This window comes from Rousettus aegyptiacus, unplaced genomic scaffold (genome assembly GCF_014176215.1).
Source record: "Rousettus aegyptiacus isolate mRouAeg1 unplaced genomic scaffold, mRouAeg1.p scaffold_m13_p_5, whole genome shotgun sequence".
Taxonomy (NCBI): Eukaryota; Metazoa; Chordata; class Mammalia; order Chiroptera; family Pteropodidae; genus Rousettus; species Rousettus aegyptiacus.
Window position 1 is genome coordinate 121256630 of NW_023416308.1, and position 20944 is coordinate 121277573.

Genomic DNA, 20944 nt, shown 5'->3' on the forward strand with positions numbered 1-20944 from the left:
GGCCATGCGTCCAGGGCAGAAAGGAGTGGCCGGGGGCTGAGGGGCGCTGCTGACCACTGTCACCCCGCAGGGTCGTCAGCCTGCCCTACAGCAGCAACGGGCTCCAGATCGCGCCCTTCGGCCAGAGCGTGCGGCTGGTGGCCAAGCAGCTGGAGCTGCAGCTGGTGGTCGTGTGGGGCCCGGGCGCACACCTCATGGTGAGGATGGCGGGCGCGTGCGGGTGACAGGGCAGGGCCGGGCGTGGGGTGCGGTCTCGCCCGCCCTCCAGCTCCTGTAACTCGTCGCTGGTGCCAGCCGGGTGCCGGACAGGCCTGGGTTTCACTGGCGGCCGCCTCCCCACTTGAAAATGAGGATGACCCAGGAGAAAAGGAAGCCCCCGGGAGGAGCAGGGAGGGTGGAGACGGCCTGCATGGCGGGGGCGCTCCGGGCTCTGGAGCGGGTGTGAGCGCCCCCCCCCGCCCCCGCCCGCAGGTCCTGCTGGAGCAGAGGCACAGGAGCCAGGTGTGCGGGCTCTGCGGGAACTTCGACGGCCAGGCGACCAACGACTTCCTGGGCGAGGACGGTAGGTGGGGGTGGGGCCCAGGCCCCACGTGGCCATCCTGGGGCTGGGGCGTTGACCCTGCCCCATCCAACACCCCCAGGCCAACTCCTGGAACCCCACGAGTACGCCGCCTTGCACACGCTGGACGACCCCAACGAGATCTGTGCCTACGAGGCCACCCCCAGGCCGCAGGTCCCGCAGGCCCAGCATGTACGTGACAGGGCGGGGCCAGCCCGCAAGCCCACAAGGTCTGACGGGGTCCCTGAGGCCGGAACCCCCAGCCTTCCAAGTCAAAACCCTGGGTGTGGGCTGTGGCCTTGACCCCTGTGACCACAAGTGGCCCTCTGCCCAGGCTCGGACCTGCGCCCAGCTGCTGACTCTGGTGTCCGCCGAGTGCGCCGTGCCCAAGGAGCCGTTCCTGCGGAGCTGCCAGGCGGACCTGGCTGCGTGTGCCCAGCCGGGCGGCCAGAGCTGTGCCTGTGCCACCCTGTCCGAGTACTCACGCCACTGCAGCCTGGCCGGCCAGCCCGTGAGGCGCTGGCGAAGCCCCGGGCTCTGCTGTGAGTGCGGGTGCAAGGGCGGGGGAGGGCCGTGGGGCGGGCCAGCGCCCAGCCCTGCCTCGGCCAGGAGCCCGAGGACAGCCAGGCGGAGGCGGCGCTGGGCGGGCGGCAGGGGCCTGGGCTGCCCGACCTCCTCACCTGCGCCGCCGTGTGCCCGCAGCCCTGGGGCAGTGCCCGGCCAACCAGGTGTACCAGGAGTGCGGCGAGGCCTGCGTCAAGACCTGCTCCCACCCGCAGCACGGCTGCTCCGGCTTCTGTGCCTTTGGCTGCTTCTGCCCGGAAGGTGAGGGCACTGCCCGCCGGGACCCCTCCAGACGAGCCCAGAGGCAGGGTGCCAGCCCCCACCCCACCCGGCACATTGCTCCGCCGGTGGCCCCCACAGCGAAGGGGGGTGGTGCCCGCTGGGTGTCCGGGAGGCCGCTGAGAGGAGGTGGCTCACGCTGGAGCGGCGGCAGCCCCGGGCCTGGGCACGCTGGCATGAGGGGTGTGGCGGTGCAGACGGGGAGGACAGCGCCCCCTGGGGGCCGGGCCGGCAGGCGCTGCCCCGCGGGGCGGGGGGGCGGGGGGTGGGAGGGCGTCTCCCGGCCGCAGCCCCAGGAGGCCCTTCCTGCAGGTATGGTCCTCGACGACATCTCCAAAAACCTCACCTGCGTGCCTATGGCACGGTGCCCCTGCACGCTTGGCGGGGTGACCTACGCCCCTGGGGAGATCACGGCAGACACCTGCCGCACCTGGTGAGTGAGGGCACGAGGATAGGATGGGGATGCGGGGGACAGCGGCTCAGGGGGCAGCTTCAGTCCTGGGGGCAGCCAGCGCTGCCAGTCCAAAGCACCCTGGGGTGCCGTCTGGGTCCCCCTCCCCACCCACAGCCGGTGCACCATGGGACGCTGGGACTGTGAGGAGCGGCCTTGCCCCCGGCACTGCGCCCTGGAAGGGGGCTCCTTTGTCACCACATTCGACGCCAGGCCCTACCGTTTCCACGGAGCGTGCACCTACACCCTCCTGCAGGTGGGCTGCCGCGTCCCCGGGAAGGGCGGGGTCGCCACGGGGCCACCCCCAGGGGTCCCACCAGGAGGGGTCGCCACGGGGTCACCAGGGGTCATGAGAGGAGGGGTGGCCATGGGGTCACCACCAGGGGTCCCACCAGGAGGGGCTGCCACGGGGTCACCACAAGGAGGGGTCGCCACGGGGCCACCAGGGGTCATGAGAGGAGGGGTGGCCACGGGGCCACCACCAGGGGTCCCACCAGGAGGGGTCGCCATAAGCCCTTGGCCCTCTGTGCTGACTACCCCCCTCTCAGAGCCCCCAGCTCCCCGACGGGGGCTCCCTCCTGGCTGTGTACGACAGGTCTGGGTACTCGGACTCAGAGACCTCCCTGGTGGCAGTCATCTACGTGTCCAGCCAGGTAAGGCCGCTCCGCCTGTGGCCACTGCCCCCTCCCAGATCCCTGAGCGGATGCTCCTGCTGACCCTGCCTGGCCTGCAGGTGGGGACGCCATCCCCTGCTCTTGGCCCCCATGACTCAGGCCGCCGTCCTTCCAGGACAAGATCGTGATTTCTCAGGATGAGGTGACCACCAACGGGGACACCAAGCGGCTGCCCTACAAGGCTGGTATGTCCGCGGCCCTGCCTGGCAGCTCCGTGGGCCACGGTCCCACAGCAGGCGGCCCACTGAGCCCCTGTCCCCTAGGCAACATCACGGTCTTCAGGCAGACGTCCACCCACCTCCAGATGGCCACCACTTTCGGGCTGGAGCTGGTCATCCGGCTATGGCCCGTGTTCCAGGCGTACATCACTCTAGGGCCCCATTTCAGGGGCCAAACAAAAGGTGAGTCCCTCCTGCACCTGCCCAGGGTCAGCCGGCTACCCTGTCCCCACATGGCTCGGCCCACACCAGAGGCGAAGGGGCACAACACAGCCGCGCACTGACCTTGCGGGTCCAGCGCGCATGGCGTCAGGCCAGCCGCTCAGTGGTCAGCCCTCCCGGCGGCGTGGCCAGGGACGGCCTCTTGCCCCGGGCACAGTGACGGGGGTGCAGGGCAGGACGAGGACGCAGGCCGGCCCACCCTCATGGCCCGGCCTGCTCAGGGCTCTGTGGCAACTTCAACGGGGACACGACGGACGACTTCACGACCAGCATGGGCATCGCCGAGGGCACCGCCACGCTCTTCGTGGACTCCTGGCGGGCAGGGAACTGCCCGGCCGCGCTGGAGCGCGAGACCGACCCCTGCTCCATGAGCCAGCTCAACAGTGAGTGCCGGGCCGCGGAGGGCTGCGGGGGCCGCGGAGACCCGGCCGCGCGCGCAGGACACCCACCAGGACCTGTCCCCGCAGAGGCGTGCGCGGAGACCCACTGCTCGGTGCTGGTGAAGACGGGCACCGTGTTCGAGAAGTGCCACGCCCTGGTGAACCCCAAGCCCTTCTACAAGGTGGGCAGGGCCTGCAGGCAGGGAGGGCTGCGGGCATGGGGCGCCCGCGGGACCCCGGGGTGCGGGAGGGCGGGCACCCACGTGCTGTCTGCCCGCAGAGGTGTGTGTACCAGGCCTGCAACTACGAAGAGACCTTCCCGCACATCTGCGCCGCCCTGGGGGACTACGCACACGCCTGCGCCTCGCGCGGCGTCCTGCTCCACGGCTGGAGAGACAGCGTGGACAACTGCAGTGCGTGCAGGCCGCGCAGGCCGGGGGCAGGAGGGGGTCTCGGGGGCACGACGGGGATCGGGGCCTGAAGCCATGCCCGGCCATCTCCCCAAGGGCCTAACTTCCGCCTCCCCGACAGCCGTCCCCTGCACGGGCAACCAGACATTCAGCTATGACAGCCGCGCCTGCGGCCGCACGTGCCTCTCACTGTCGGACCGCACCGCTGAGTGCCACCCCAGCGCCGTCCCCGTGGATGGCTGCAACTGTCCCGAGGGCACCTACCTAAACCACGAAGCCAAGTGTGTGCGCAAGGCCCGGTGCCCCTGCCTCCTGGCCAACCACAAGTTCATCCCGGCCAACCAATCTACTGTGGTTGACGGTATTGTCTGGTGCGTGAGGGGCCCTGGGCGGGTGACCCCACCCCGGCCTGCGGCCCCGGCCCAAGCCGACCCATTCATTCCACATCCCTTGCAGCCACTGCACCAACGGGCGGCTGAGCTGCCCGGCGCGGCCACAGATGCTCGTGGGTACGTAGCTAGCCAAGCGGCGGGCCTGGCCCTCCCTCACCATGGCCCTGAGCCCGTCTCACCCTGGGCTCCTCCTCCCTGCAGCAGCCTGCTCGGCCCCCAAGATACTCCGGTCCTGCAGCCAGGCCTCAGGGGACGAGTTTGGGGCAGCCTGTGCCCCCACGTGCCAGATGCTAGCCACCGGCGCACCATGCGTAAGGCTGGGGCAAGCCAGGGACAGGGAGCCCCCCAGAAGACAGTCCCCACCAGACAACCTGTGGTGACAAGCTTGCAGTGGCCGGCCCCAGAGCCTTCCACCGGGCCATGAGAGGGCGCTCACAAAGCCCCTGGGGAAGGCGGGGCCCAACTCTGACGCCAGTCCCTGTCTCCCCATGAGAAGCACAGATGGCAGGGCTGGGAAGCCAGGCAGCTGGAGGGCCGTGTGCCATCTGTGGGGTTTCCCGAGGACTGTGGGCTGGGCGCCCCCCCCCAGCTTGGGGAGAGAAAAGAGGGGACCCAATGGCCTAGCTGTGATGCACAGAGGCCCAAAACCTTCCCTACGGTAGGGGAGGGCTTTGCTAAAAGGCTCGGGGAAGGGGTGGATGCAGGGAGCGGGCTGGGGGACGGTGCTGGGGGCCCACCTCCCCGGGGGCTGCCAACCCCCTCCCTGCAGGTGCCCACCAAGTGTGAGCCCGGCTGTGTCTGTGCCGAGGGGCTCTACGAGAACGCCAGCGGACAGTGTGTGCCCCCCGAGGACTGCCCGTGCGAGTTTGCGGGGGTATCCTACCCCCGGGGTGCCCAGCTCAACACCGACTGTAAGACATGGTAAGCTGCGGCCCCACCCTGGAGACCCCAGTAGCCCGGAGCTGTCCCTAGGGTCTTCAGGGACGGCAGGGGGTCCCCCACCAAGCCCATCCGTGTGTCCTGCGAGGGCACGTGCGGCTCGGGTCTCCCAGAACAGCCCACTCCTCCCCCAGCACCTGCTCGAGGGGGAAGTGGACGTGCCAGCAGAGCGCCCACTGCTCGTCCACCTGCACCCTCTACGGGGAGGGCCACGTGGTCACCTTCGACGGGCAGCGGTTTGTGTTTGATGGCAACTGCGAGTATATCCTGGCCACGGTGAGGCTTGGTGGGGGGACAGGCCACGGTGAGGCCTGGGGGCAGGGGGCCACGGTGAGGCCCAGGCGGGCGGGGGCCTGGTGGGCTCCACCTCAGCACCCCCTCCCCACAGGATGGCTGTGGCGCCAACAACTCGCAGCCCACGTTCAAGATAGTGACAGAGAATGTCGTGTGTGGGAAGTCGGGGGTCACCTGCTCCCGGGCCATCAGGATCTCTCTGGGGGTGAGTGGGCCGGAGGGTGTCCCTGCTCCTCCACCCAGCCCCAGATCCTGGCTCCTCGTCCGCGCGACAGGCAGCAGCACCTCCCGGAGCCGCACAGCCTGGGGGGCGGTTCCCCCAGACGCCTGGCTCAGCCATCGGCGCGGCGCCCCGTGTCCTGGAGCCTCCTGCCGGCGGCAGGCTCCGCAGGGCCGGTGCCCAGCACAGAGCTGGCCTGCAGCAGGTGCTGGCCACACGTGTCCGTCACGGACTCGGAGAGTGCAGGTGGGGAAGCAGAGCCGGCGGCATTGAGGCCTGGGGGCAGGCGGCCCGGTGACAGCCCTGCCCCACAGGGCCTGTCCATCACGCTGGCGGACAGGAACTACACGGTGAGCGGGGCGGACCCCGACGCGCACTTCCGGGTGCAGGCCGGCTCCCTGCACCTGCTGCTGGACGTCGCCATCGGCAGCAGCTACAACCTGACCCTCGTCTGGAACAAGCACATGTCCGTCTTCATCAAGATCGCCCGTGCCGCCCAGGTACCGCGCCGCCCCACCCGCCGGCCGCCGGGAGGGGGGTGGCGCGCGCCCGCCTGACCCCGCCCCCCGCAGGGCGGCCTGTGCGGCCTGTGCGGCAACGACAACGGAAACACGAAGGACGACTTCGAGACGCGCAGCGCCTACGTGGCATCCAGCGAGCTGGACTTCGCGAACTCGTGGAAGGAGAGCCCGCTGTGCGCGGACACCAGCCTCGCGCTGGACCCCTGCAGCCTCAACGCCTTGCGCCGCGCCTGGGCCGAGCGCAAGTGCAGCGTCATCACCAGCCAGACCTTCGCCGCCTGCCACAGCCAGGTGGGCTGCCCCTCGGCCCCGGGCCCCGGGCCCCGGGCCTGGCCGCGCGGCGCCGGGCGGGCACTGAGGGCCGGCTCCCGCAGGTGTACCACCTGCCCTACTACGAGGCCTGCGTGCGCGACGCGTGTGGGTGTGACAGCGGCGGCGACTGTGAGTGCTTGTGCGACGCCGTGGCCGCCTACGCCCAGGCCTGCCTGGGCCGGGGCGTGTGCGTGGACTGGAGGACCCCCGACTTCTGCCGTGAGTACCTGCCCCTGCCCACCCGCGGCCGCCCCGGCCCCCGCACCCCGCACCGCCGGGGAGGGTCGCGGGCCGTGCCCCACCGGGAGGCCGCGCAGAGGGACCCTGGCCTTCCAGGCCCAGGCTCGGGCGCCCTGGCCAGCACCGCCGAGGGGCTTCCGCGGCGGGCTCGGGGCCGCCTGACGGGCACTCGTCCTGCCAGCCGTCTACTGCGACTTCTACAACACCCACGCGCGGGTGGGCGACGGCCAGTTCCAGTACACGGAGGCCAACTGCACGTGGCACTACCAGCCGTGCCTCTGTCCCCAGAAGCTGCACAGCTTCCCCGGCACCAACATCGAAGGTACGGCCACGGGGCGGGCGCGGTCAGCCCAGAGGACGGCCGGCTCCCCGGGCCCGGTGGGTGCGGAGGGGCTTAGGGTCAAGGGCACGAGGTGGAGCATGGGCCGGCCTGGAGCCAGAGATTGCGACGGGGGACGTGAGGACTGGTGGGCCACAGTGCAGGGCAGCTGGGGGCGGGGGCCAGGAGGGGGTGCCGCCGTCTGGAGGTCCGGGGAGAGGCCGGGAGTGGCTGTGCACAGGGAAGGGACCGTGGCCCGGGGAAGAGGGGCGTCCAGCTCCAGGCACTGAAGTCTGCCGCCCCTCATGTGCCCTCCTGCCCAGGCTGCTACAACTGCTCCCAGGATGAGTACTTCGACCACGACAAGGGGACGTGCGTACCGTGCGGTAAGCTCAGTCTCTGGCCCCCACGCCCGACTCCCCAGGGCTGGGCCCCTGTGGTGCTGAGAGCAACCCCCAGTGTTCAGACAGCAGAGATACAGGGGGAAAGATGAGGCCCCCCCCAGACGGTGACCCACAGCCCCAGTCCCCTGTGACAGGCCAGACCAGCCCTGCCAGCCTGCTGGGTGTGTGGGTGCATGGCGAAACCTCCTGGGGACACCCCGGCAGGCGGCCCGGAGAGCTGCCATTGGTGGGCGCCAGACAGCATCCTGGGCGGGGCAGGGGCGGGCGGCGGGGAGGCCTGACACCCTCCCTTTTGCAGAGTCGCTGCTGCCGCCACCGCCCACCACAGGTGATTGGGTGCTTGCTGGGTGCCGAGGGGAAGCGGTGCTCTCCAGGGCGGCCCTGCCCTGCGGGGGCCGCAGTGTGCGCTGACCGGACGGGCAGAGGCGCTGCACGTGAAGCTGAGCTCCAGGCTGACCGACAGCCGGCCCCATCGCACCCTCCAGACGGCCACTGTCACGGGGTGCTGATGGGAGCCCGTGTCACCCTCGGAGGGCACGGGCCGGCCCCCGTACCTCCCAGAGTGGGGGGTGCTGCACGGCCTAGGGGCCCAGCGAGTGAGGGGAGGGCTCCTTCCGAGGCTGCGCTCTGCGGTCATGGCCCGTCCGCCTCACTCGGCCTTGCCCTCCAGAGGCCAGGACAGCATGGCCACCCCCAGGACCACGGGGCCCCTCAGCCCCGCCGCACCCTCCCCGGGCTTGGCACCCACACCTGTGGCCCCCACAGGCAGCTGTCCGCTGTGGTCACGCCCACGGCCTCGCCCCCTCCTCCAGGGCAGGGACAGTCTGCTCAGGAGCTGAGGCCCACGCTGGCTGCGAGCAGCAGGGGCGCAGCTGTGGGCGCGGGGCAGCTGCGCCCTCACTCTCCAAGAGCAGATTCTCGGGCACAGAACCCCCTGTGCGTGGGAGCAGAGCGGGGCTTCTCTGAAAGGTTTTCATAAAGGGGAGGCTGGTCACAGGATGTGACCATCCTTGCTGCCTGATACTGTCACTAGAAAGCACGTGAGACCTGCCAGGTGGAGGCCCCAGCGGCACAAGCCAGCCCTCCACACAGCCCACACCCAGCTCACACAGCAGCGCCCTATCCCGGCTGCCCGGGGGCCCTGAGGGGACGAGTAATGGGTCCTGCTAGCATGGGCAGGTGAAGGGACAGCAGTGTCCCAAGGCATGCGTGTCCTCAGGGGCGGGCCGGGCCTGCCGTGCAGGCGGTGACGGAGACAGAAGCTGTGGGTGTGCGGACGGCAGTGAAGGGGGTGCGTGGTCTCCTAGGGGTGGCCATAGTGGTGTGCAAATGCCACCGAGGCCCCCCCTCAGTCAAGGCTGGCTAACAGAGGACAGGAGTGTCCGCTGGAGGGAGACACACGGCCCTCTCAAGGGGCCCCCCGCACTCGCAGCTGGCCGTGCCTGGGGAGGGTGGGGGCGAGACCTCGAGCTGCGGCAAGTGCGGACGGGACCTGTTCCCCCCAGGATCACCGCCAAACACCACTGTGGTCACCACGCGGGCGGCGACAGAGCTGGTCCGCACAACCGCGCTCAGCTCAACAGCCACAGGACCCACAGTGACCCAGGTCACAGCGCAGCCCACGGCCTCCTCCGTCAGCATGGCAAAACCACCGACAGGGTGGGCCACGGCGCACTCCACAGAGGCACGGTCACCTCCCGCAGCGTCAGCAAACCCCACGGGCTCCGCCAAAAGTAAGCACCCCGCGCACACATTCCCCCAGAGGGGCCGCGGCCTGCAAGCGCGCCACAGCCAGGCGAACACAGGGCAGCCGCCCGAGCCCCCGCCGCGGCTCGTCCCTGACCGTGCTCTCTCAGCGCCTCCCCAAGGTGACGGTGCCCGAGCACCCATCCACCACAGGGGAGCCAGAACCCAGGAGACTGGAGAGCCCCAGATACACTAGCTGTAAAGTACAGTGTCCAGCTGGCGAGATGGCCATGGGGTCTCAACCCCTGATGGAACCGACGGACAGGACACGAGCGGGTGGCCCAGTGCTCACGTAGTCACCCTGAGACCGGGGAGGGCGGGAGCAGAGAGGGCGGTCACTCTCGCCCTAAACCACAGCAGGTGCGCAGGAGGAGAGAGAGTGGTGACTCAGCCACTGGGGTACGGGGCACGCGCGAGTCAGGGCCACACACGAGAATAAGATGCTGTGGAGGAAGGAAAGGTCCAGACCCGCCGAGCTAAGGGAGAGGGAATGCTCACACAATGGCTTCCTACAGCGTCCGCCACCAACGAGGGGACCACGCAGACCACCACCGGACGGGAGACAGGACACACGGAGGCCACAGGATTCTCCCTCACTACCACCGACCAGAATAATCGGACCAGGAGTCCACAGCCCGACCAGGCCACAGCCACCGAAAGGAGGACACACACGCCCTTCACCACCGCCTCCGCTCCCACTGGAGCCGTCTCCGTCGCTGTCCGCACGACGGGCCCGCCCACGGGGACATCCTTCAGCACCAGCATCGTGCCCACAACGTCAGGGCCCGAGACCACCCGCTCCACTCACGGTCCCAACACTGCCACCTCCGCTGTCACTCCCACTTCTCACCGTACGACAACACCAACCGCGCACGAGGCACACACGTCCTCCGAGAGTGCAGGACCAACAGGCAGCCATCGTCCCCTGACACTTGTCACTGACACAAGCACAGCGCCCACACGCACGACCATCTCCCACGCACCCACCAGTACAGAAACGGGGACCCCTGTGACACACACGGCCCCGGCCACCACCTTGTCACCTCACACGCCCTTCACCACCGCCTCCGCTCCCACGGGAGCCGTCTCCGTCACTGTCCGCACGACGGGCCCGCCCACGGGGACATCCTTCAGCACCAGCATCGTGCCCACAACGTCAGGGCCCGAGACCACCCGCTCCACTCACGGTCCCAACACTGCCACCTCCGCTGTCACTCCCACTTCTCACCGTGCGACAACACCAACCGCGCACGAGGCACACACGTCCTCCGAGAGTGCAGGACCAACAGGCAGCCATCGTCCCCTGACACTTGTCACTGACACAAGCACAGCGCCCACACGCACGACCATCTCCCACGCACCCACCAGTACAGAAACGGGCACCACTGTGACACACACGGCCCCGGCCACCACCGTGTCACCTCACACGCCCTTCACCACCGCCTCCGCTCCCACTGGAGCCGTCTCCGTCACTGTCCGCACGACGGGCCCGCCCACGGGGACATCCTTCAGCACCAGCATCGTGCCCACAACGTCAGGGCCCGAGACCACCCGCTCCACTCACGGTCCCAACACTGCCACCTCCGCTGTCACTCCCACTTCTCACCATGTGATCATCCCAACGACGCACGAGGCCCACACGTCCTCCGAGAGTGCAGGACCAACAGGCAGCCATCGTCCTCTGACACTTGTCACTGACACAAGCACAGCGCCCACACGCACGACCATCTCCCACGCACCCACCAGTACTGAAACGGGGACCCCTGTGACACACACGGCCCCGGCCACCCCCAGCTCACCACACACGCCCTTCACCACCGCCTCCGCTCCCACTGGAGCCGTCTCCATCACTGTCCGCACGACGGGCCCGCCCACGGGGACATCCTTCAGCACCAGCATCGTGCCCACAACGTCAGGGCCCGAGACCACCCGCTCCACTCACGGTCCCAACACTGCCACCTCCGCTGTCACTCCCACTTCTCACCGTGCGACAACACCAACCGCGCACGAGGCACACACGTCCTCCGAGAGTGCAGGACCAACAGGCAGCCATCGTCCCCTGACACTTGTCACTGACACAAGCACAGCGCCCACACGCACGACCATCTCCCACGCACCCACCAGTACAGAAACGGGGACCCCTGTGACACACACGGCCCCGGCCACCACCGTGTCACCTCACACGCCCTTCACCACCGCCTCCGCTCCCACTGGAGCCGTCTCCGTCACTGTCCGCACGACGGGCCCGCCCACGGGGACATCCTTCAGCACCAGCATCGTGCCCACAACGTCAGGGCCCGAGACCACCCGCTCCACTCACGGTCCCAACACTGCCACCTCCGCTGTCACTCTCACTTCTCACCATGTGATCATCCCAACGACGCACGAGGCCCACACGTCCTCCGACAGTGCAGGGCCAACAGGCAGCCATCGTCCTCTGACACTTGTCACTGACACAAGCACAGCGCCCACACGCACGACCATCTCCCACGCACCCACCAGTACAGAAACGGGGACCCCTGTGACACACACGGCCCCGGCCACCACCTTGTCACCTCACACGCCCTTCACCACCGCCTCCGCTCCCACGGGAGCCGTCTCCGTCACTGTCCGCACGACGGGCCCGCCCACGGGGACATCCTTCAGCACCAGCATCGTGCCCACAACGTCAGGGCCCGAGACCACCCGCTCCACTCACGGTCCCAAACACTGCCACCTCCGCTGTCACTCCCACTTCTCACCGTGCGACAACACCAACCGCGCACGAGGCACACACGTCCTCCGAGAGTGCAGGACCAACAGGCAGCCATCGTCCCCTGACACTTGTCACTGACACAAGCACAGCGCCCACACGCACGACCATCTCCCACGCACCCACCAGTACAGAAACGGGGCACCACTGTGACACACACGGCCCCGGCCACCACCGTGTCACCTCACACGCCCTTCACCACCGCCTCCGCTCCCACTGGAGCCGTCTCCGTCACTGTCCGCACGACGGGCCCGCCCACGGGGACATCCTTCAGCACCAGCATCGTGCCCACAACGTCAGGGCCCGAGACCACCCGCTCCACTCACGGTCCCAACACTGCCACCTCCGCTGTCACTCCCACTTCTCACCGTGCGACAACACCAACCGCGCACGAGGCACACACGTCCTCCGAGAGTGCAGGACCAACAGGCAGCCATCGTCCCCTGACACTTGTCACTGACACAAGCACAGCGCCCACACGCACGACCATCTCCCACGCACCCACCAGTACAGAAACGGGGACCCCTGTGACACACACGGCCCCGGCCACCACCGTGTCACCTCACACGCCCTTCACCACCGCCTCCGCTCCCACTGGAGCCGTCTCCGTCACTGTCCGCACGACGGGCCCGCCCACGGGGACATCCTTCAGCACCAGCATCGTGCCCACAACGTCAGGGCCCGAGACCACCCGCTCCACTCACGGTCCCAACACTGCCACCTCAGCTGTCACTCTCACTTCTCACCGTGCGACAACACCAACCGCACATGAGGCCCACACCTCTAGTACAGCCAGGCCAACAGGAACACATTCATCACTGACGCAAGTCCTTGTCACAAGCACAGCGCCCACAGGCACGACCATCTCCCACGCACCCACCAGTACAGAAACGGGGACCCCTGTGACACACACGGCCCCGGCCACCCCCAGCTCACCACACACGCCCTTCACCACCGCCTCCGCTCCCACTGGAGCCGTCTCCGTCACTGTCCGCACGACGGGCCCGCCCACGGGGACATCCTTCAGCACCAGCATCGTGCCCACAACGTCAGGGCCCGAGACCACCCGCTCCACTCACGGTCCCAACACTGCCACCTCCGCTGTCACTCCCACTTCTCACCGTGCGACAACACCAACCGCGCACGAGGCACACACGTCCTCCGAGAGTGCAGGACCAACAGGCAGCCATCGTCCCCTGACACTTGTCACTGACACAAGCACAGCGCCCACACGCACGACCATCTCCCACGCACCCACCAGTACTGAAACGGGGACCCCTGTGACACACACGGCCCCGGCCACCACCGTGTCACCTCACACGCCCTTCACCACCGCCTCCGCTCCCACTGGAGCCGTCTCCGTCACTGTCCGTACGACGGGCCCGCCCACGGGGACATCCTTCAGCACCAGCATCGTGCCCACAACGTCAGGGCCCGAGACCACCCACTCCACTCACGGTCCCAACACTGCCACCTCCGCTGTCACTCCCACTTCACACCGTGCGACAACACCAACCGCACATGAGGCCCACACCTCTAGTACAGCCAGGCCAACAGGAACACATTCATCACTGACGCAAGTCCTTGTCACAGGCACAGCGCCCACAGGCACGACCATCTCCCACGCACCCACCAGTACTGAAACGGGGACCCCTGTGACACACACGGCCACGGCCACCCCCAGCTCACCACACACGCCCTTCACCACCGCCTCCGCTCCCACTGGAGCCGTCTCCGTCACTGTCCGCACGACGGGCCCGCCCACGGGGACATCCTTCAGCACCAGCATCGTGCCCACAACGTCAGGGCCCGAGACCACCCGCTCCACTCACGGTCCCAACACTGCCACCTCCGCTGTCACTCCCACTTCTCACCGTGCGACAACACCAACCGCGCACGAGGCCCACACGTCCTCCGAGAGTGCAGGACCAACAGGCAGCCATCGTCCCCTGACACTTGTCACTGACACAAGCACAGCGCCCACACGCACGACCATCTCCCACGCACCCACCAGTACAGAAACGGGGACCCCTGTGACACACACGGCCCCGGCCACCACCGTGTCACCTCACACGCCCTTCACCACCGCCTCCGCTCCCACTGGAGCCGTCTCCGTCACTGTCTGCACGACGGGCCCGCCCACGGGGACATCCTTCAGCACCAGCATCGTGCCCACAACGTCAGGGCCCGAGACCACCCGCTCCACTCACGGTCCCAACACTGCCACCTCCGCTGTCACTCCCACTTCTCACCGTGCGACACCACCAACCGCGCACGAGGCACACACGTCCTCCGACAGTGCGGGGCCTACAGGCAGCCATCCTACACGGACGCTTGCCACTGTCACGGGCACAGCGCCCTCCCCCACCTCTCCGCCACCGACACAGACAGCCACCGCGAGCAGCGAGGCCCCCCGCTCTGTCAGCTCCGCAGTAAGTTCTGCCTTCGTCGTCCGCCGGTGCTCCCCCTGCCCCCGGCTCTACCTCCCTGTGACCCGAGCCCCGCCCCTCCTCGGGCCCCTTCCTCCCTGGGTCTGTTCCACGTCGCTGCACCTGGTGCCCGGCAGTTCCCGCTCTTCCTCCATGCCAACGGCAGGCTGGTGCCCTCCTCGGTCCGCTCACGCGCCCTCCCAGCCCTGTCCTTCCTCAGTCCCGTTTCTTCCCTTGCTCCTGTCTTCGGCAGCTTCCATCGCAGCGCCCCCCAATCTCGAGGTCAGCCCCCCACGCCTCCCCCTCCTCGGCCCCCCCGGCCTCCGTCCCACAGCCTCTTCGTCCTCCCTCTCCTCCCCCCCAGCTGCGTCCGCTGACAGAGGGCCCGCCCCGCCAAGGCCATGGCCTCCCCCTCCGTCCCCTCGCCCTGCCCACCTCTGCCCCTCCCCACGCTGTCCCCGCCTCCCGCGCCACTGCCCCGCACCCAGCCCTTCCCCGCTCTCTCCCCAGCCCGCCAGCTCGCGGTCACCCTCTGTCACCACCCGAGCTCCCCTGCCCAGCCTCATGTCATCCACTCTGGGGGTGACGACCTTCCCGAGTTCTCCAGCCACCAACCTCAGCACCGGGCACCCCAGGACCACTGCTCTGCTGACCGGCTCCGTCACCACACATGGCAGCGCCCCCTCCCCAGCGACACTGTGGCCCCACTCCCCAGGGGGCCCCTCCGCCTCCTCTCTCGTCACATCTCCGACCAGCTCCCCGGGTAAGTGTCGGGTCCAGAGCCCACCTCAGTACACGTGACTCCTGGCACGCAGCCCCCTCCCAGGCCTGCCACTCCGCACCCCCGCCCCCCGCCCGCTCCCACGGCCGGCCGCCATCGCGCCTGCTGTCGTCACGGTGGTAGGTCCCCTCCCTCCCCGCGGCCTCCGTTTCCGGGGACAGCGGGGCAGCTTGGGCGCTGTGCGCGCACCAAGGCGCACGGCCGGCCCGCAGCCCCGGCTCCTCTCACCAGCCACGTGCTCTGGGCGCCGTGCAGTCTGAGCCCGTGTCCCCAGTTGTGCACTCGGGGTGCCTGGGTCACGTCCCCCCGCTCGCTGCTCTCCGGCCTGTCCTCGGCCACACATTCCTGGGGTCCCAAGGGCCTGTTCTCAAGCTTCCTTGACCAGCTCGCCAAGCCGTATGTCCAGGCCCCACCCCCAGCACACTCGAGGGCCTGCCTTTCCCACCTCTCCCACCTGGGGCCCACCCCTTCCCCTCATGTCTCCTTTGAGGGGAGCCCCTCCCGAGGGGCCTTGCACAGCCGCCCACTCCTGAGCTCCTGGGAGTTAGGCTTGGGGAGCCAGGCTCAGCCGCCCCCACCCTCTCCTGTTGCAGAAAGGAGTCAAAGGCTGGCAGGCCGAGCCTCACCCCCGGTGGCGGCTGGGCCCTCCCATGACCCTCTGTCGTCCTGCCCAGGCCTCTGCCCTCCCGCTCCGGCCTGCCGGGGCCCGGCTCGCCCCTCGGCACCCCTGCCTTTGGGGTGCTCCCTCCACGGCTTCCGCGTGCCCCCAGCCCCTCTCATGTGGCCCGGCCCCCCCAGACTAGACTGTTTGCAGCAACACGTTTTCCCCTGTGGGACAAGGACTGGGTGAGGCTGTCCACGGGGAGGGGACCCCAGGAAGCAGGGTGAGGGCGCCAGAGTGGCATGTCGGGGGGGACCAGCTGGGGACGATGGGAACCGACGGGGACCCGCGCAGCCCGTCCCTGCCGGGCCTCCCACCCACACGTCCCGCGGGGAGGCCTCGGACGCGGGCAGGGTGCACCGTCACTCTCCGCTCAGGAACCTCTTTGAGCTTTTCAGCTCAAGCTCCAGGGCGGCGATTCCCATGGCAACACTGCCCTGCCCACTGCCAGGGCGTCCGAGGCGGCCCGCCACCACCGTCTGTCCACGGGGACTCGTGCGGCCACCACTCACCCCCGGTTCCACACGGGGGATCCAGACCCTGACACGGAGGTCCCCTCCGGGGACAATGACGGCCTCCCCTTGTCCCTCCTGCAGGTTCAGGGTCCAGCGGACCAGAGTCACCTCCGCCCACCGGTTGGTATCAGCGGCGGGAGGGCGGGGGTGTCGGCTGGGGACCCCGCCTCGTCCCCTGACGACGCCCTCACTCCCTGGCGGGACGAGCGGGCTCTGTTCCCGCAGAGCTGGGAGGTGTGAGACCAGTGGGGCTCAGACCAGGCCGGGGCCCAGGGACAGTGCGAACGGGGCCCCGGCCCGGGACCCAGCCTCGCGGAAGTGGAGGCGCGGCTGTCACTCCGCTTCACACGGACGGGTGCCCGACACAGGGCACGCCGGCCCTGCCCCTCGAGGGCTCGGTGCAGGGCCTCCTGGGGGGTTCGCCCTGCCCTGGCCGGCCCTGACCGCCCCCCACCGGCTCCCAGGGCTCTGCAGCGTGAGAGAGCTCGAGGAGGAGCTCGCCTACCAGGGCTGCACGGCCAACGTGACGGTGACGCGCTGCGAGGGCGTCTGCGCCTCCTGGGCCAGGTGAGCCGCGGCCTGCGCAGCTGCCGTCCAGGGCTGGGCCTGCGCACTGAGCCGGCCCTGCCCACAAGGCCGCCCCCAGGGCGCGTCGCCCGCCCACCATCAACTCCTGCCCCTCCGCCCCACCACGCCCGCCAGACCCGCAGCTGAACACACTGAGAGCCAGGAGGTCGGGGACAAGCAGCCACACCCTGAGGGCCGCCTGGGGCTCGGGTCTGCCTGTCTGTGGGGTGGCCCGGCTGGGTGGGGACCGTCCCAAGGCAGCGGCCCTGACCTGTGCCCTTGACGTGGACTCTTTGCAGCTTCAACGTGGACACCAAGCACGTGGACACCCACTGCGGCTGCTGCCGACCGCTCGGCTCACACGAGAGGCAGGTGGTGCTGGCCTGCCCGGGCCCCGGGGCGCAGGGCCGGCAGCTGGTGCTCACGCTCCAGGTGTTCAGCAGCTGCGTGTGCAGCGCCCAGCGCTGCGAGGACTAGGCGCGGGCCCGCGGTGCGGACAGGGCCCTGCTCCCGCGCCACCAGCCCCTCTGCCCGGCCCCGCCAACCACAGACTGCCGGCCACGTCATCGGTGGGTGGTCCACACGGCCTGCCGGCTCTCGAAGGCACCTGCCCAGCCTCACCGGAACAGGCCTCTGGGGTAGCCCGAGGACTAGACGCGGGGGCAGGGGCTGCGAGGAAGGCCGCTCCAGAGGGGGTCCCTGGGTGGGGCACCCAAGCCAGGGTGGGTGGGCAGGGGGCTCGGGTCAGCAGGGGCGCCATGCAGTCGGGGAGGGGTCCAGCACGGTCACCGGCCCGCCCACAGGCTGCCCTGGGGTGGGGTGCCACAGCCGCCACGAGCGACCAGCACCCTGTGAACCGAGGACAAATAAACCAGCACGAGCCCAGGCAGGAAGCCGCGTGTCGTTGCCTGCTGCTCCCACGCCCCCCGGGCGCTCACGAGCCCCTGCCCTGCGAGGCTGGGCCAGGAAGGGCCGCGGCCTGTGGAGACCCGGCCCCCTGCTGCGGGCCCGCTGGTCCTTCTCAGGCCGACCTCCAGGGCCCATCCCTCGCTCAGAACTCCCCTGAGGAGCTCTCCGCCCTGTGAAACCCTGAGCCCACCCGGCTGGGGTTACCCCCACGTGAGCTCTGCAGGCAGGCTCATGCCCCGGAAAGAAGCGCCGGGCCCCACTCGTCCCTTAAACCCAAGCCGTCCAAAAGGCAGGAGACCCTGACACACACTGTGGAGTGGCGAGAGCCGAGCCGGGGCTGAAGCGCCCTCAGGCTGGTCCACACCCCCCAACCACCACGTGGAGCAGAAGCACGCCCCTGCAATGCCCCACGCTTCTGCCCGTGGCCTGGCGACGGTGCTCTGGAGGACAGCCCCATCCAGGGCAGGCACCGAGCCCCTGCCCCTGGGGTCAAGGACCAGCACCACCCACAGGGCGAGGCTGGGCCGTGTGCACGGTGCTTTCCCTCCGAGGGACCCGCTCGTCCCCGTCACGGCCCCTTCCCTCCGAGGGACCCGCACGTCCCCGTCACGGCCCCTTCCCTCCGACGCGACCTGCACGGTGCCGGCACCTGCTCCTTCTGGAAAGGAGCGTTAGACGGAGCCGCGCCTGGAAGGGCGCTCAGGCGAGGCTCGCGGGTCACCCTGCCACACCCCGGGGAGGTGTGCGCTGACACGGGGGACTGCCACCGGGCGCGCGGCCCTCACGGCAGCGCCCCGAACACCACGCTCTGCGCAGCGGCGTGAACGAAAGCGCAGAGCGTGGCCCTGGCGGCATGGCCGCAGCAGCCCCAACGTGCTGACCGCCTGCGTCGGCCGCAGGCCCCGCCGGTCGCACACAGAACAGCGGGGGCGGGGACCGTGGGCAGGGGTGTCCGCGGCGTGGCTGCGGCACCAGCACTGACGCTGCTGCCTGACTCTGCCTCCCGGGCCCCGCGCCACAGCATGGGCCCCGCGTGGGCCCACGGCGCATCTTTGGGGAGCCCAGTGCCTGCCGGGAAACCAGGGGGACGTGACGGGGCCCTGGCTCGGCTCAGCTCTGGGGCCAGCTGCCTCGGGTGCCGACGTGCGGCCTGGCGGCCCGTGTGAGCGACGACGGACAGCCCGGAGGCGAGCGCGTCGCGCGGGGACACAGGCTGCAGCGGAGCCGCGGCTGGCCCTCCTCCCCCCTCCACCCGCACTGGCCAAGGCCCACAGCGCCAGCTGCCACTGTGACCCCAGGAACGGTGCACCAACGCCTTCGGCCACCACTGGGAAGAGGCCAGCTCGCCTTCCAGAACCTTCTCTGCTAGTCACATGCAACGCTCCCATCACCCATGAAACACAGTCCTTGACCACCGTGGTGACCGTGCACTTATCAGAAGCCCAGATGGGAGTGCGCCAGGCACACACCTCTAGAGCCGTCGGCGACCCGTGTCCCACGCTGCGAACAGTCCGACGGCAGTGCACCCGCCCCGAGAACCCGGCGCTGGCAAGGAGAAGCGACTGACCCCGGCTAGGCCCCCAGCTTTGTGGAGAGCCGCGGAAAACAAACGTCTGGTCTACGACCCGCGGCCGACGCTGCAGCCAGCGTGCGCCACGTGCCGGCGCCAGGGCCCTGCGCACAGGGTCGGGCCCCACGTGCTCCTCGTCCCAAACCTCCCGAGCCTGGCGCCAGCCATGGCCCAGGCGCGACCGCGACCCCCGCTGAGAACGCCGCCGCTCCTCTCCGAGAGGCAGAGGGGAACCAGCAGCAACAGCGTGCTGGCATTTCAACACGAGTTCAGAAACGTGTCCACTTTCATTCAAACGTCTAATTTCCCTTTAATTTGTAGACTTAACCACAGAACTGTCTTGATTTCTATAAAAACTGATCCCAGGATCCACGCTCCCTCCTGACTCAGCAGGCCGGCTGCAGTCCAGGCTCAGCCTTTCCTTCTTAAACTGCTTACGTGCGCCCCCATCCACACAGGAAGGGACGGGGCGGAGGGCAGGCTGGGCGCTGCCGTGCACCTCAGCACGCAGAGGGGCGCGTGTGTGCAGCACGCGCTGAAGACGCGGTGGCAGTGGGGAGGCGGGCGCCCGGGCCCGCCCTCTGCCGCGTCCGTCAGAACTGCTCCGACAGCAGCTCGCACAGCCTCTGGGACACGGTCTCCTTGCTGGTCCGCAGCGTGAGTCGGTACATCTGCAACAGAGGGCGCAGCAGGTCGGCGGGCGCCAGGGCTCGTGGGGCCTCCGGACGACGCCCGCGGAGCCGACGGCCGCAGCCAGGCCCTGCCCCACGGCGCCCTGGGCGGCCACCTCCGCCTGGCTCTGAAGGCACCCGCTGCTTTACGAAGACTCGGGCGCCCTGCACGCGTCTGACAGTGACGAGCGCCACTGTGCCTGGGGAGCCGCTGGGCCCTTCAGACGTGGCCGGGGGGACGTGAACTCCGGCTGCTCTGGGAAGCGGTCTGGCAGCCTGCTGCACACTCTCCCGCGCACGCCTACGAGCCTCAACTCCGCGCCTGGTGTCGCGCAGGTGAAGTGGAAACAGATGTCCGCACGCCCGCCCAACACCTGCAGCCGCTCTGCTCCACGTGGCCCGAAACTGTGACGGCCCCGGTGTCCGTCAACAGGAGGACTGGGTAAACCAGCTGGGGACAGGAAGGCCCCACAGCCACACTAGGACCCACCGTTGCGCACGCAGCAACTCGGGCGGCTGACGCAGCCCGTGGCGGGCCCCATAGCAGCTGCCTCTGGGGGAGGCCGCAGCTGGCAGAAAGGGGGCACCAGGGAACTTCCCGGGGTGACGAAACGTCATGTGTGTGAATGGGGTGGTGGGGGCTACGCACGTGTGCACATCTGCTGAAACTCACAGAACTACTACACTTGGGATCCACGTATCCCACTGTTTGAGTTACACCACAGTAAAAACACACTTCCGCATATTTAGCTATTTCCTCCAAAGGCCTGACCTGGGCTTGCAAATTCGGCTCCAAACGCAGTAAGCACCCAATCTGGCTGGTTTTGGTGTGGATGATACCGGCTCCCACAAAATTTGCAGGATTGGGATCAACTTCTTCAAGGAGTGCAGAACCAAACCCAATAATCTGTGCAAAAGAAGCGGAAGAGTTAGGAAACAGGCCGT

The 20944-nt window shown here is 69.0% G+C and overlaps 3 protein-coding genes across 4 annotated transcripts in view; 1 reads left to right on the plus strand and 2 right to left on the minus strand.

Moving 5' to 3' along the window:
- Window positions 1-4: 4 nt before the first annotated feature.
- On the plus strand, window positions 5-6837 carry MUC6 (mucin 6, oligomeric mucus/gel-forming). The gene is made up of 21 exons (XM_036221629.1): window positions 5-15; window positions 71-197; window positions 472-562; window positions 642-751; window positions 894-1101; window positions 1262-1384; window positions 1715-1835; window positions 1971-2109; window positions 2402-2506; window positions 2643-2928; window positions 3189-3529; window positions 3628-3760; window positions 3879-4128; window positions 4214-4266; window positions 4351-4460; window positions 4919-5070; window positions 5223-5364; window positions 5477-5587; window positions 5917-6102; window positions 6175-6564; window positions 6772-6837. The coding sequence occupies exons 1-21, from the start codon at window positions 5-7 to the stop codon at window positions 6835-6837; spliced, it is 3255 nt and encodes a 1084-aa protein (XP_036077522.1).
- Window positions 6831-12031, minus strand: LOC118602903. Its single transcript, XM_036221308.1, has 2 exons — window positions 11861-12031; window positions 6831-11481 (listed from the first exon to the last, which is right to left on the minus strand). The coding sequence occupies exon 2, from the start codon at window positions 7869-7871 to the stop codon at window positions 6939-6941; it is 933 nt and encodes a 310-aa protein (XP_036077201.1). The 5' UTR covers window positions 7872-11481; window positions 11861-12031; the 3' UTR covers window positions 6831-6938.
- A 7579-nt stretch (window positions 12032-19610) lies between these two features.
- Window positions 19611-20944, minus strand: part of AP2A2 (adaptor related protein complex 2 subunit alpha 2) — a 52459-nt gene continuing 51125 nt past the window's right edge. For both annotated transcript variants that reach the window (XM_016137852.2, XM_016137851.2), the window contains exons 21-22: window positions 20772-20906; window positions 19611-19999 (exon numbers count right to left, since the gene is read on the minus strand). In XM_016137852.2, the coding sequence (XP_015993338.2) occupies window positions 19922-19999; window positions 20772-20906 (213 nt within the window). In that variant the 3' untranslated portion in view covers window positions 19611-19921. The remainder of the gene's footprint in view (window positions 20000-20771; window positions 20907-20944) is intronic.